Source organism: Centroberyx affinis, unplaced genomic scaffold (genome assembly GCF_046629955.1).
Source record: "Centroberyx affinis isolate AG114_WGS23_722 - 3 ecotype Tasmania unplaced genomic scaffold, CSIRO-AGI_Caff_v1 ptg000043l_1, whole genome shotgun sequence".
NCBI classification, from domain to species: domain Eukaryota; kingdom Metazoa; phylum Chordata; class Actinopteri; order Beryciformes; family Berycidae; genus Centroberyx; species Centroberyx affinis.
Genome location: NW_027278756.1, coordinates 245,221 through 259,578, shown reverse-complemented (window position 1 = coordinate 259,578; position 14,358 = coordinate 245,221). Strand labels below are relative to the sequence as shown.

The 14,358-nt window shown below is 44.5% G+C and overlaps 1 protein-coding gene across 1 annotated transcript in view; it reads left to right on the top strand.

Annotated features, from left to right (window-relative positions):
• The window catches only part of myo9aa (myosin IXAa), a 113,111-nt gene that overhangs the window by 24,756 nt on the left and 73,997 nt on the right, over positions 1–14,358 (top strand). The window contains exon 2 of the mRNA XM_071517154.1: positions 273–1,243. Coding sequence (XP_071373255.1) covers positions 359–1,243 — 885 coding nt within the window. The 5' untranslated portion in view covers positions 273–358. The remainder of the gene's footprint in view (positions 1–272; positions 1,244–14,358) is intronic.

Below are 14,358 nucleotides of genomic sequence, written 5' to 3'. Positions count from 1 at the left end.
CAAATTTCAGAGTCTGACAAAGATAGCACAGTGCTGTGTTGAAATTCTTGGTGTTCGATGGATGGAAAAGTAGGTAGATCTGTGCTGTCGCTGCAGTTTCTGAATGTGTAGAGAATGATTGTTCATCCCTGCTTGGAAATTCTGGGGTTATTTTGATTTATTTTAGGTTTATTGGTTAGGTGTTTTCTGTGGTGTGCAGACTGGAGCAAGGGATGTTTCTAATTTTAGATCGTTGAAGGTATTTACCATCTTTCTGTCCCTCTCTTTTACAGTGGTGATGTCTTGAAGCTGTGGTCCCTCCAGCCCAGTGAAGGACGTGCCAGTACCGGGTGCTGCTAATGGGAACTCCTGCTCCGCCATGAGTGCTCGTGATGGCGGTGGCGGCATTGGTGGCATGGGCACCCTGGGCCGGCGGCAGCGCTTCGAGAACTCCGAGTTCACTGTACGCATCTACCCAGGCGCCTTGGCCGAGGGCACCATCTACTGCCCGGTCAGCGCCCGCAAGACCACCACAGCCGCTGAGGCCATCGAACGTGTCATCGAACGCCTCCTGTTGGACCGCACCAAATGCTACGTGCTGGCCGAGGTGAAGGAGTTTGGCGGGGAAGAATGGATCCTCAACCCCAACGACTGTCCCGTGCAGAGGATGATGCTCTGGCCCCGCGTGGCGCTGGAGCAGCGGTCCTTGTCTGGCGGGGAGGACTACCGCTTCCTGCTGCGGCAGAAGAACCTCGATGGCTCCATCCACTACGGGGGCAGCCTCCAGATGTGGCTGCGGGTCACCGAGGAGCGCAGGTGCATGGTGGAACGCGGCCTGCTGCCCCAGCCCGAACCGCAGGGCGACCATGCCGACCTGTGCCGCCTGCCGGAGCTCAACGAGCGCTCGCTGCTGGACAACCTGCGCTCACGCTTCCGCCAGGAAAGGATCTACACCTATGTGGGAAGCATCCTCATCGTCATTAATCCTTTCAAGTTCCTGCCCATCTACAACCCCAAGTATGTGAAGATGTATGACAATCATGCGCTGGGAGAGGTAGAGCCACATATTTACGCGGTGGCGGATGTGGCTTACCATGCCATGCTGCAGAGGCGGAGGAATCAGTGCATCGTTATTTCTGGGGAGAGCGGCTCTGGGAAGACTCAGAGCACAAACTTTCTCATTCATCACCTGACCGCTCTCAGCCAGAAGGGATTTGCCAGTGGAGTTGAGCAGATCATCTTGGGGGCAGGGCCAGTGCTAGAGGTAAGCAAGTTTGAGTGAGAAGTAATATGCTGCACAAAATTTCAGATTGTTGTTGTGAATGCGCTCTTATAAGGTCTGCCAAGAATGCTGCCTGGTTCACATTGTTTTAACCAATTTGGCTGCATAAGAAGAGCCGTATGCCATTTGTAACCATTCACATAACACCAATGAGTCTGTGCTGATGTGTAAAGTATACACTTCATCTGTCGGCATCGTCTCTAGTTTGCCTATATAGACAGACTACTGCTACCTTATGCTAGTGGGGTTGTTGTGATAGTGTGAGTTGCTGTGTGCGGCCGGCTTGTAACATTAGTTATGCAACAGCGCTTGGCCACAGCTGTCTCCATGGCTGGCCCTGAGTTGTGCCTGCCCCATACAGAGCTTTATTACAGTTTCAATCCAGCTGTGTGGGGATTATGTAGTGCACAGAGGAGCTTTCTCTCTTCAAGTACACAGTGGCCTATCAGTGGTTACAGTTGGACATTCTTGTTGTTTTTGTGATTACTGCCATTTTTTTTCTGTCTGCACTGTGGAAAGTTTTTTTTTTTTTTTTTTAAGCACTTTCAAGGTAGAAGGGGGGGAGCTTCTAGAAGCCCAAGCAAAAGTTGTGAAGGAAAAGGGTTATGTTTTCATATCTCCCAAGACATTCCATTCATATTCTTCTTCTTCTCCTGGGACTTGTCACTCTAATGCAGGCCAGTCAGAGGGTTTCAGAAGTTCACAGCCGCATTTTTTTCTCATTTGTCTTCAGATCACCTAAATTCCTGAACATTACACAACACCCAACTCAACTGTATAGGCACAATGCAGCCAGTCATGACGGCAAACACCGGATGAAGATTGTTGACAGCGTTGTCATATTTTAGAAGGATTACTGCTCACTGTCACGTCACCTGACCGCAGGCTGTTTACAATTGTTTCAGTTACATCGCACAGGGAATTGCTCAGAGACATGCCCTCTGGCATTCCTTGTCCTGGGGGAATTCAGAGAGGCGCTACTGTTGTTCAAGGAGGAAAAAACTCAACCAGATAAATGTGTTCATTATTACCAGTTTAGGCTATTTTGAGTTTATGGCCAGTCTCCCAGAGCTGCTGTTGGCTTTTTATGTTTTCCAATAACAGAATATCAATCCACACTCTAATTCATTTTGTAGACATTTGGTCGTCAACTTAAAGTTCTCCCCTTACATATCGGTCTAAAATTCTGCTTAGCTTATGTTTATGTTCTTAGCATCAATGCCAAGCTGAAAATGTGAGGTTCAAAGCCAAGTTCAAAAGTCACTAGCATGACAACAATCTTTCCAACGGGTAGCCCCACACTGTATTTTATTACTTCCCAGGAATGCTATGCATTGGTGTGTCACTACAGTTAATGTGTAAGCACAGTGGGTTAATCTCCAACACAGCAACACGACTGAGTGGCTTTGAGTGCAGAGGAGCAGCCTTTAATTGTTTGCACAGTAAGATTGCGTATCTGCCTGTTGGTGATTGATGCCAAGACTTGAGCTGGGGTTAGGCTACTGCTGAGAGAAAGAAAGAGATGAGGAGGAGGGGAACGGCAGCCAACATTACCTCATACCAATACTCCATCTTCATTTCCTCATAGCTCTTTATTCAGTTAAGTACAAGTGCCACACAGGAAAGAGAGTTGGCATTTATTCAATGTGCTATGAATAAATTTGTATAAAATGCAGTCCATTTAAATGCAGTCCATTTGTCTTTGCCATTGAAACACATTACATAGAATATGCATATGTTTTTTCAGAACATTTTTGTATTGTTTCTAGTTATACTTCATCCCAGCATTTTGCCATTGCCATGAAGTTCAGTGCAACTGGCAGTAAACAGTATTGACCCCTACTGGAGTTAATGTCCTCTCACCTCAGTGTGAAGAGCATTTAATTTAAACTTGACCACTCTGACATGGGCCATTGGCTTCAAGGATCTTGCTTCTGCTGGCTCAAAGAAAGGACAGAAGGTACCATGAAAAGACCTGAAAGATTACCCTACATCAGCTATATCTGCTACAGTATTGATCTGCATTGCTTTCTTTGAGTAGGTTGTGCGGGATTGAATTCGATTGCCCATTAGTCCATTTTAATGGTGCTTGTATGGCTACTGTTTGGTTGTATGAAAGGCTTCTCTGTCACATCTCCTTTGTTGCATTAGCAGGCTCGCTAACTTCACAGCAGCCATTGACTTCTGAGGGAGCAACCTTCACCTACAGTCCTCATACAAGTGGCTAGTTTTATAGCTTATTTCATGCACCAGCTGCTGTTATCGGAGGGCTATTTTAAAGGGTCAACAAGCTGGTGGAGGTGATGGTGTACAAAGTAAAAGTCATCAAGGTGGGGGGCCCAGTGTCACATGTCAGGGGGCCCAGAATTCCTTGCAGCACCCCTTATCACAATTATCACATTTTAGGGCCACAGGCTATGCAGACAAACAAGCATAGTCTAGCTGAAAACTTGTTTTTGGGAGGCTAATAAATGGTTGGAGAGGAATCTTGGCCAAAAGCCAAGAAAACTAATATCAGACTTTTTAAAGTTCATAAGTACGTTGTAGCATTGTGGAGTTGTGACAGGTTTGATTTATTGGTATTACGTGTGTCTGGATTCCTCTCTCAAGGATTTTTTTTCATTTATGAGAGGAAGTTGCGAGATAAAACATAGAAGGTGTTAACTTTAGGATTGGCATATCACAAAACTATGCTAGAAATATAATACTCTGTAAACCTTGACTTATCCATGGAAGGTTTGCTAAGTATGCTTGCGTTTTTTCACACACATTCACACCTGGGAGCTGCAGTACCATCAGTCTTTTACTGTTGGCAACTCAGCCACTCCACTAGAGAAGTTGGGGGTTCAGTGTCTTGCTCAGTGGCACTTCAGTGTTAAGTTATTAAGAGGTGCAGCTTATTCCCTTTCCTGCCCAGCCAGTGGTCGCCAGCACAGTTCATCATTCAGAACATGATGATATCAAAGACAAAGGCGGTGTTGACCCATCACCCTCAGGCAAAAAATAGAAATACTGTAGCGAAGCAGAGCAGACAGATCTTTTCCAATGACTGTCAGTTGCAATGCAAACTCGCCCCAAGGCCCAAGGCATGCAGAGAGACAGTGTGTTAACTCTTGATGGAAGATTTCACTTACAAGACGTTTTAGTCTTGTTGGAGAGCTGCCAACAGCGGTAGTTGGCTGTTAAGATCCTGACAAGCCCTGTCACTCAAGTGCTCAAATTAATGAAACTCAGTTTGATGGCGATGACTACATACACTGAAGACATGATAGTGAGGACAAGGACATGTTATGGTGTTAGTTAAGCACCATGAGCTAATGCTTTTAGGTTGTGCAGGGTGAATTTTTGTGTTTTATTTAATGGACTTATGGATGTTACAGATCACTTCTGGGTTATGCTTATAACAAGATTGTTTTGGGGTTTAAGTTAAAGAGGGAAATAGATTCTACCTGTTCTCACCTTCTCCTATTATTATCTTCCTTCGGGCCTAAAATGACTCCAGAATGAAGATGTATGCAAGTGCATGTGAAATATGACAAATACTTCCCCTACTGTTTGTCTAGCACTTATCTGCTGTCCATCATTCCTGACATTGTTTACAGGCTTGTGCCAGATATGGCTGAACTTGGCATTAACCCCCGAAATTCCTCTAACTACATACATAGCTTACTGGAAGTTGATGTTTTTGAATGACCTTTTGAACTTGTTTAGGTAGCTTTTATGTTCCGCCACCATAGTACATGGTATGTTGTCGTGGTGGCATCCATCTCTGTCTGTCTGTCTGTCTGTCTGTAGACACATTCTTGTGGACACAGTAACTCAAGAACAGTGGAGTAGTAGAGTACTTGCTGCATAAATTTGTATATTAATGACGAAAAATGGCCGGCAACTTTAGGCAGCTAAAGTGCCTAGAGTTGTTTTAATCTTCTGCACAATTAGCTGTACAGCCATGCATGAAAAATGGATATGAAGGAAAGCTACAAGTACAGCATTACTGTTGCAGCCCATATGCTTTATGCTGCACTTGGTTTTTCTTTCTCTGTTTGCGACCTATTTGTCCAGCAGTGCTCATCAGTAATGACAGCCTGTAGGACAGGAAACGGTGTATGCTCTCTCTCTGAGAGATGGCGGCCGATGTTGCCCAACGCAATGTAATAGTCTGCCTCATCCTCTATTTTTACTTATATGTGACATTTCTACACAAAGCAAACAGCCTTGACAGATTGATATGTGAAGAAATGTTCCCCGGCTGGTGCTCTGTAGAGAAAGGCTGGGCAAAGTTTTGAGATAAGGGTTGATGGTATACTTTTTTTTTTAGTTTTCTAGTTCTAGCCAGTTATTAAGAACCCTCTTCTAGCATTTAACTACCGCTCAGGCTTTGAATCCAGATGTCAGCCTGTCAAGACTTTTGGTTTTCAGGTGTTAGCCTCACATTTAAGAGTGATTGAAAGCACAGTTGGGGGGTTGTGTGTTGTAAGTTGGTACGAAGGTGCAAGATGTAGTACATAAACTGAAGGATACGTTGTGAAACTGAAAAGTGAATCGCATTTTATATGGAGGATTAGTGGGAATCAAACAAATGGAATTCAGATTTTGGATTTGGGTCTTTTCATGGCAGCAATACAGGAAAAAACTGGTACCAGAGACACCTGGCCCAACTTACTGTAATTGTTGAAACTGACGAAAACAAAGCCTGCGCACAGGAAGCACACTCATTTGTTTTTACATGTGAGAGAAGTGACAGCTTAATATGAGCTCAGCTGTCTCCTGTACTCCCCCGGGTCAAGAGACGGAGTATGGGGTTACTTAACGCTGCTCTCTCCGTCGGTGCATCATCAGTATCTGCTTTCGAAGACCAAGGAGTTGTCACAGGGTATTAGTGTAGGAGCAGCTGTGTGAGTGTGTGTGTGTGTGTGTGTGTGTGTGTTGCAGGGTCAGTGGGCCACTTCAAGGCTCCTGCACTGCAAGGCAAAGCACTGCTACTGCTGCCATCGAAGGATATGCAAACACACTTCCATGCACACACACACACACACGCATACACACACACACAGACAAATGAATAGACTCATGCACGGACATGTAAGCTTGTGCACACACACACACACACACACACACACACACACACACACACACACCGCCCACCTTTGTATGCCGAGGTGCCCTCAGAAAAGTCAGACATCCATTAGCTCTCATGAAGATCTATTGCCTGTCTGCCTTGTTCCCTCTGTCAGTAATGACACTTCAGTAAAAGCTAGTGTTACTCGGGGGATACAGTATGGCGGCAGACTAGACCATAAGGCAATAGGTCAGACATCATAGGCCCTGGTTAATTGTACTCTTTTGTATGGATGAGGACTTCTTATCTTCAGTTGAAATTAAGTAAAAATAAATAAGTAGCCTTTAATTTCACACTCTCCTCAACAAATTTGATTGGGGCCTGTAGTTCTTTCTCAATGTGTGACCTATCTGGAGAAACACTGATGAGTTCAATTACTAGTTGGATTACATACATTTTTCTGCAAGTATTCACAATTTGTGCATGTGATGGAGCTGCAGGCCTTGTTGGCCCAGTGAGTGCTGGAGCTCCTGTTGTGCTCCCCAGTGTTCCCGGCCAACAGAAACACTCCCAGTGTGAGTCAGCCCAGGTCAGCAGTTTCACCTCTCAGCATCTCCTTCACCGCTACCTCAGCACACACACACACACACACACACACAGTTGCACATTTTAATACCATCTCCCCAGAGTCCCCCTAATACTGAGTCGGATTAGTGTGTATTACGGGATCTCCCCCAACTGGGCGGGGTCAACCGAGATTTACTGTGCTCTGAAAGTGGTTGTTTTTCCTCGTCTCTGTAAAAAAAGACGGGATGAGAGGGAAACGGGAACGACTGAGCACCGGTGCGTCCCTCTGTTTAGTGAAAAAAATCAAAGTGCCATGTGTTTGTAGAGGTGGAGGTGATGTGAAACTAGGGGAAAGAGTGCAGTACTGGCCAGTGTGAGTGCTTACACAATGGGCTGGGCCTATAGGCTGAACCTGGTTAAGTAAAGGGCAAGGTGCAAGTCTCAAGTGCCATAGTATGCTTACTGTACTGTAGTTTGAGTGAAGTAACAAAAGTTTTGGACTAAGAATACACAGCAGCTATTCCACAAGCACTGTGTACCACAGTATTGTTTGTGTAGCAACCTGAGTTTAGTGGCGTAGTTGAAGAATACAGTTACAGTAGTTTCTGCGCAAGTACTGTACTCACCATGGTATGCTGGGTGTGTAATGGCTGGCCATGTGTTTAGAGTTGTCTGTTTATTGTTCAGGATGTCCCAGATGATCCAGCCCAGGCCCATATGTTGCTGAAGACTCAAGTCCTGTTCAGAGAGATCTGGAACTATAAGTCACTTGATAAAACTGTGGTTTTCTTGGAAGCTTCCTCCTATTGGTTGAAATATCTCAACCTATAGAAAGGTGGGTTGCTCTACCAATCCAATCATAGAAGCTCCAAACCAATTTCTCCACCAATATTAGCCTCAGTAGACCATAATACAATGCAGCCACATGACATATTGCATTTTGAGTAAGGGGCGCAACTGTGATCTTGGATATGGCCCAATGTTCATGAACTCAGTGGCTAGCTATATTTATATAGCTATATTTATATACCCATACGTCGACCATACGTCGTTGATTGAAAGCAACATGTTCACGCCCGTCCTCTGGGGGTTGTGGAAAGTCATTCTGGGAAATGTAGGAAATCACTAACTGAAGTAGAAGTTGACAAGGTTGAGGGAAAGTGGGTACACCAAAAAGTGAATTATCTATGTGTGTGATGCTTCTAAATGTTTCTGTTCTTGCAGTTGCCTAGCCTTTATCTACCAGGTTGATAGAAGATTCAGTTACCTTTTGATTATGAAAGAATAGAGATAGGCATCACCAGGACTGCTTCCTGAGTCTGGTGTCCTTCCTCCTCTCTTCCAGCCTCATCATGGTCATCGCTCAGACTCGCACAAATCCACCTCAGGAAGCAAATGAGTGACATTAAGTGTTTTATTCACCCTCCATGGTACTATAGCTGCAATAAAAGAAGAGATGATAAGCAGATCGATGTTGGCCTGTTCTAAATGCCTCCACTTAGCTGGGTGTAATTAGTCAGTGGAACAGATATTAGAGATTACAATGATTGTTCTACTTTGTGTGATACTGCTGGAGTCTCTTGACCTTCCAGCATCTCTGTTATGAGAGCTGTGACAAAGCTGCTGTGGTGAAAACATGGCAGATGTCACAAATGAGACAAGAGAAAATCAACCTGGAATCAGTTTAACTTTCTGTTCATTTTGTTGTTAGTTGAGTCAAAAATATAATTATTCTGCATATAGATGTATTTTGGGTATGTCAGTGAAGACTGGGCTTTAGAAGTTAAAAAAATCTGTTGTGTAATCTGTCACATATTTCTATAGAAAATTTAAAATAGTTCCAGTGGGAGTGGGTTATTTGGGATTTTAAAGTTTTCAATGATGCAAGCAACAAGCAGCAGCTGCAATCTTTCTAACATGATTGTTGTAACTAACTTCTTTTTGCTCAGCCATGAGATGAAGAACGCCAACAGCTCCTGTTTCTTTTCGCTAACTTTATCTCACCACTATGGTGCCAAGCTGTTTTTTTTTCTGAGACACTGTATACATGAAGACTGGTACCACTGCTTGGCAAAAATAGGGAGGCTTCACAAGAACCAAGTAGAGTACATACTGTTCCCCCTTTGTCAACCTGTCTCAACAAAATAAAAAATTACTAATCGGAGGGAAGTGTTGATACGGCTTCTTACAATGGATGGAACAGCTTGAGGTCAAGGGTTACAGAGAGATTTGGTTGAGCCATGGCAGTGTAGGGCTCAAAGGGGTCAGAGTGATTTGTGATTAGTTGTGTGTGCTTTGCGTTGTGTGTCTTCTTGCATCAAGTCAAAGGAGGCAAAGGTCCAGATTTACAGGACTTTGATCAGACTTTATCCCAGCATCCTGTGTTTTGGTCCTTAGTTCACACACTGTAGTAGTGCTCAGTGCTGGTGATGGAGGCTTTTTGATGTCAAGGCTGCATGAATTGGCATGCATGGTTGTCCACAAGGGTAACCAAGCCTGTCACAAAGAGTCTATATTTTGTCAGCAGATTTTTACTGTAGCTGAGGACACATTTTTATTTGTTTTTTACAGGATCTGTAGCCTTGGCCACTGTGTCTCGTGTTTCTCGCTGCAGTGCCAGTGAGCCAGCTAGTCAGTAGTCAGTCACAGATGCTGTAGCCACTGGTGGCCTAACAATGTGCCTGTGTTTGTGTCCCCTCACAGGCTCTTTATTTATGCTGGGGCATGCAAGAGTTTGCAGATGCCTTGTCAGCAACACACACACACACACACACACAGCACAGTCAGCACCTGCTGTCAGACTCCGCCAGCTGCCCTACTGCCCTGGCTACACCTGCACCTTCACCAGTGTGTCAGACAGAACAAAGCTGGACAGACAGGACTTCATTCTTTGCTGCATAGAATAAGAGACAGTGTGCCGGCTCTCTCTACAGTGTGCTTGCTGTCTGTTAGGGAGTCTTTAAGTAAGGGGAAGTTACTCTGGAGTGCATCTGTGTCGTTAATGGCTTTGCTTCACTTTTTTAGAGTTTATGTTTCATAATGGAAAGGCTGAATGGTTTATGTTCAGCTGTGCTTTGTCTCAAATGTGATGGGAAAGCAAGTTATATTGAAATCTCTGTTTTGCATCTCCTGTTTCTCCTAGATGACATGCAGAGACACAGAGACACAAACACACACACACTATCCGCCCTCCCCTCTGCGGCCTTGACTTTGTCAGTCTGCAGCTGGCTAGATGCAGCTTTCCCCCGTCCGCCCTCCCTCAGCAACTCTCTCCTGTCCTGACTGTGTGAAGGAGCGGATGTGCAGGACTTGTTTTAAAACCCCTCTGTGGATGCTCAGTCATGCCCCCTCCCTCCCCTTTACTCTCCTTCTGTAGGAGTGGCAGGAGAAAGCGACCTCAAAACATTCCTAAAAGCTCTCTTCTTTTTTCTCTGCTGTAATGTCAAATTTGAATAAAAAATTGTGGGCTGTAAAGGGCCTAAAAACTGGGGCTAGCTTGTTCAGTTAGATTATTTGTCTATAGCCTATTTCTCCTAAAACACTGAAAGTAAATGGAAAATCAGACAAATAGAAAGACAAATAGAAACCGGTTACAATCCAAAACCACCTCCTTCCCTGCTTTTCAACACGCAGGCCTTTCCCCCGACCGATTTTCCATCCTCGTGATTTTGAGTATCAATAAAGTCTGTTACATAAATGTTGAAAGCACACCCTCTGCTCCACACTTAAGTTATATAAATCCACGGAGGTGACCTTTGTGCTGTGAGGTTCACACACATCTGGTGGTGGTGTGGTTTGTAGTCGTTCTGCTCTCCCCATATGTCCAGATGTGTGTGTGTGTGTGTGTGTGTGTGTGTGAATTAAAGCCTATAGTGTGAAAGCGCACACATCTGGAAAGGAGCAGGCTGGGATTCGAGAACATGAGGGACGTCACCCTGGAGTAAGTCGCTCATGGAAAGAACATCCCAGCAGGCCGCGTGCTTCTCTATACATTTTCCTGTAGTTTGTCTTGGTTTTTCTGGCGTCGGGTTGAAGAAAGTTGGTTTAGATTTAAGCTTGTCTCTAAACGGCAGGGGATCATCTGTTTTGGCTCAGACAAGGATGGACACCAAAACTTTTCAGGGAGATTAGATAGCAACTTTCGTATCCATGTAATGTTATCACAGCAGGAAGAGAAAAGGATGTCAAGTGTCCTTATCTTCTTCCTGGTTCTCTCTCTTTCTTTCTCCATTCCCCTCACTCCGTTAGCCAATAGCTACCGTCCATCCGACCTGCCCTCCACTGGCCCGTCCCAGTAAGAAGACAAGTGTCACCGCCATGCTAAGAATAAAGCGTTTGTTCCTCTGGGAATGTTGCCTGCGGGATTGGGACTGACTCATTAACTGTCCCCAACAATGGCTCTGAAGAGGCACTGCGGTGCGTTTTGCGAGTGGTTCCCTCCCACCGTAAAGCCTTTAACGGCCCGTATCTCCGCTGTGCACCAGACATCACTGCTTCCATTCAGTAAACCTTGGCCTTAGGCGTAAAGCGGAAAAGGACCATGACAGAATAAAGAGATTAGACTTATGACTTATGCTCTGCATGGCGTTGCCCTTTGATGTTTTATACTTAGCCCATATTAGTCTTAGTTTGGTCGCTATGCTAATAATGTCATACTTTTGACTAGTCAAGACGCCCGTGTGCACAGCCTCTTGTAATCAGGTGCTGGTTGGTCGCAGGAATACAAAAGAAATGAAATGAAAATGATGAAGAAATGATGTAACCGCACACTGTGTTTGCTGAAAATGTAATCACATCTTTATTTTTCCTATAGCATTTGCAAGTAGGCTTATAAAAGACCGAACGTGTTAAGCTTATCCCTCCTCAGGTTGCTTATTGTTTGCACCAATCGCTTCGCTTGTTCGCTCCTTTTTCTAAGCCTATTTGCAAATGCTATAAGAAAAATAAAACTGTTACGCTTTTATCAGTCGCGTTGGGGAAATTCTCTTTTTGCTTGCCAAATGGCCGGTTGAAGGATGGTCTCTGTAGCCACCAAACATCTGCGCTGCTGAAAGTGAGTGAAATAAGTGTAAAACATCAAAGAAACTGCCCTACAAATGGGCGACACAGGGCTTGAACCCAGGCTGTCTGGTTGAAGTGTGGTCTCTTTCACCACCAGTGCCCCCTGCCTCTTTCTCCTTACATTTGCCAACATTAGAAGTAATGAAATGGCCAACAAATAGCCCTGTGTTGCTGCTCAAAAATAGGACTCTGTTGAGAAGGGAGTGAGGTCATTTGCTAACAGCTCAGTTAACACAACATTGAAGTGTGTTGAGGTCAAACCGTGGTGCAACCAGGCTTTTTGGATTAGTTAATTACCCACTTAAATCCAACCAGGGCATAACCTAGCATTTTCCTTTGCAGTTTATTTGGATTGTTGGAGTCTTTGAAGCCAGAAAAGATGGCATTATGTGTCTACATTGGGCAGGTAACTCCTAACCAGACCTGTGTAGTTGAAGAGAGAAGACTTGGAGGTGACGGATATTCTAGGATTGGCACGGGATTGGACAGAGTCCCACTGTTTGTGTCTCAGATCAAACTAATTGGATTGGCCTCCTTTCTGCCGTGACCATGTGGGTTAGCTTTAGTGTAGTGATTGTGCTAAGTCACTCGCCTCACCTGGCCTCTGACAACATTGTCTTGCCTCAGCGTAGCCCAGTTCAAACTGAACGTCAGCCTAGTGTTGGCCAGCTAATGCTTGACATGTGGCCTACATATGGGCGTGTTGCTGATAAGACCACCTGTTCCGGCTTTTCCTCAACATGGCTGGCTAAGTGGAGGGAGCTTTACCGATATGCCCAGAGTGTTGGCTAATGACAGGGAGGAGGTCACAGCACACATGCTGTAGTATCCAACGCACATACACATACAAAACATCCAGGAGAGATTCATTTGTCAGCAGAATATGGAGGTGAATGGGGGACATAGAAGCTTATATACCTCACTGGGTGCATGCATTTTGTCAAGAACAATAACAAGAGAGAGCTTTCTACGCTGTTCATTTCCAAAGGTATTATAGAGTATAGAGTGGCAGCAGCTTCAGTATGACCAGAGGTAGTGTGAGTCTAACTAAGGGTATTTGCTTGATAAATATAGGCTCGCATGAAGGGAATGGGAAGAACATGATAGTAAGGTTTATGTGTGGAGGACAGGAGGGTAAAACATCTCATAGAGCAAGAGAGGGCGAAAAAAGAGGACAAACAGAATCAGGACAGCCAGGCGGTCTTCCTCCATCATGTCCTGCAGAAAACAAATGCAGCTCTAATGGAGGAATGCAGGTCTCCTTGAATCCATATGGCAAATTCTGGAGCCTCATAGGGGATTTTTATTTGTTGCTTTCTTATATTGCTTAGCTGAATAGATAAATGAATTGATTATTTCCATTACTAAGTGCATTAGCAGCTGCAGCTCAAACAGTGCTGACAGTGTTCGGTACACAGCTTGGATTTATTGATAGAAAGTTTCTGGCTGTAGTGGCGTTTGATATCAGGCCAGACTGAAGTGGACATTCATTCTCAGGCTGAGCTCACGAAAAAGTTGAGGCAGACATTTACAAACTTATTTACACAAGGCAAACGCCGGCTGTCGATCAATAATACACGTAAGATCCAGCACACGTAACATGGAATAAGATTTCTTGGAAGATCACAGAGATCTCATGAATCATGGAAGAATGCCAAGAAATCTGTGAATTTCAATGGTATGCTAAAGGACCCGATTCTTTCATGCTTAAGGCCATTTAAACGGCATGGAAACACAACAGAGGAAATCTTTCCACTGCCACAGTTGGACGCCCTGAAAATTCACCCCACGTTCTTCTCACATGAATTTTAACTCGATAACCCGCTGTTCCCTATCACCGGTGGAACATACTCTCCAAATATTTTGTTATGAACAGCATGAACACAAGCATGTGACATTTTAAGAGTTTATATCAACACATCTGTTGAAAAGCATCAGTCGTCCAGCTAATTCTCTGCAAAGCTTCAGCACAACCTGTACTGCCCTAACCTAACCTGCAGCACATCCTTCTTCTTTTTACTTGTGCAGTAACATCATCCTTCAGTGTGCAGTTAGGTTCGTGCGTTAACTTGAGAAACTGGGAAAGCCGAGGCCCGGCCCAGCCTCAGCCAGCAGTGACTGATCTATAATAACAATTAGCAATAGCTTTGCACTGTTAGCATAAGCGGGACTTTTGGCCTTATAAATACTTGAAGAGAGCTAGGTTTACATTTCTGCGGCTGAGTAATCCTCTCTGTCCTGTACTGTATCGCCTGTAGCCATTTTTCTGACACGGCCCATGTGAAGGGTCGAACGGCTTTCTTTTCATCTTCCACGTGAACCTTTTTTTTTTTTTTTTTTCTGAACGTTTTTCCTTGTAGTGTTTTGCATTTTTTCAGCGTTTCGGAGAATAATGAGATTCTTTATGCTA